This window comes from Calidris pugnax, unplaced genomic scaffold, assembly GCF_001431845.1.
Source record: "Calidris pugnax isolate Ruff unplaced genomic scaffold, ASM143184v1 scaffold535, whole genome shotgun sequence".
Lineage (NCBI taxonomy): Eukaryota > Metazoa > Chordata > Aves > Charadriiformes > Scolopacidae > Calidris > Calidris pugnax.
Window position 1 is genome coordinate 188686 of NW_015091323.1, and position 573 is coordinate 189258.

General features: G+C 66.5%; 2 protein-coding genes across 2 annotated transcripts in view; both read left to right on the plus strand.

Annotated features, from left to right (window-relative positions):
- Positions 1 to 367, plus strand: part of CLPTM1 (cleft lip and palate associated transmembrane protein 1) — a 15542-nt gene extending 15175 nt beyond the window's left edge. The window contains exons 20-21 of the mRNA XM_014960947.1: positions 66 to 134; positions 218 to 367. Of these exons, the coding sequence (XP_014816433.1) occupies positions 66 to 134; positions 218 to 271 (123 nt within the window). The 3' untranslated portion in view covers positions 272 to 367. The remainder of the gene's footprint in view (positions 1 to 65; positions 135 to 217) is intronic.
- A 57-nt stretch (positions 368 to 424) lies between these two features.
- The window catches only part of PPP1R13L (protein phosphatase 1 regulatory subunit 13 like), a gene marked incomplete at its 3' end in the record, with an annotated part of 12928 nt that continues 12779 nt past the window's right edge, over positions 425 to 573 (plus strand). The window contains exon 1 of the mRNA XM_014960948.1: positions 425 to 565. Within this exon, the coding sequence (XP_014816434.1) occupies positions 425 to 565 (141 nt within the window). The remainder of the gene's footprint in view (positions 566 to 573) is intronic.

The following is a 573-nucleotide window of genomic DNA, read 5'->3' on the forward strand; positions in this document are numbered from 1 at the left end:
GACGGGGGACGCGTCCCCGAGGACCTTGCTTGTCCCCCCCCCTCATCCTCTCGCCCCTCCCGCAGTCGCTGGCCGCCGTGGTGGCCGCCTCCAGGGAGGACCTGTCCCTCTGCCCCGGCGTCGGGCCCCAGAAGGTGAGTGCAAAGGGGAGGAGGGGACATTGTGGGGTGGGGACATGGCCCCTCAGCCCCCCCTCACATTTACCCCCCACCCACAGGCCAAGCGGCTCTTCGACATCCTGCACGAGCCCTTCCTCAACGTCCCCAAATGAACCGCTGTCCCCCAAAATCTCTGGTTTTATAATAAATGGTGTTTATCCTGGGGGGAACGGGGACACCCCCGCTGCTCCCAGCGTCACTCCGGCCGCTCCCGCTTGTGCTTCTTCTTCCTCTTTGTCACCTCTGGCTCCCCGGGGGCCACCCTCATGTCTTGGGGGGGTCCTGGCCCGCGCTCCCCCCCCTCGCTGGGTGCTGCCCCCCCTGGGGTTGGCACCTCGGGCAACTCCAGTGGCTCCTTCGTTGCCTTCTTCTTCTTCTTCTTCCTCTTGGCCGGCGGCAGGTCGGGTGTGGGGTC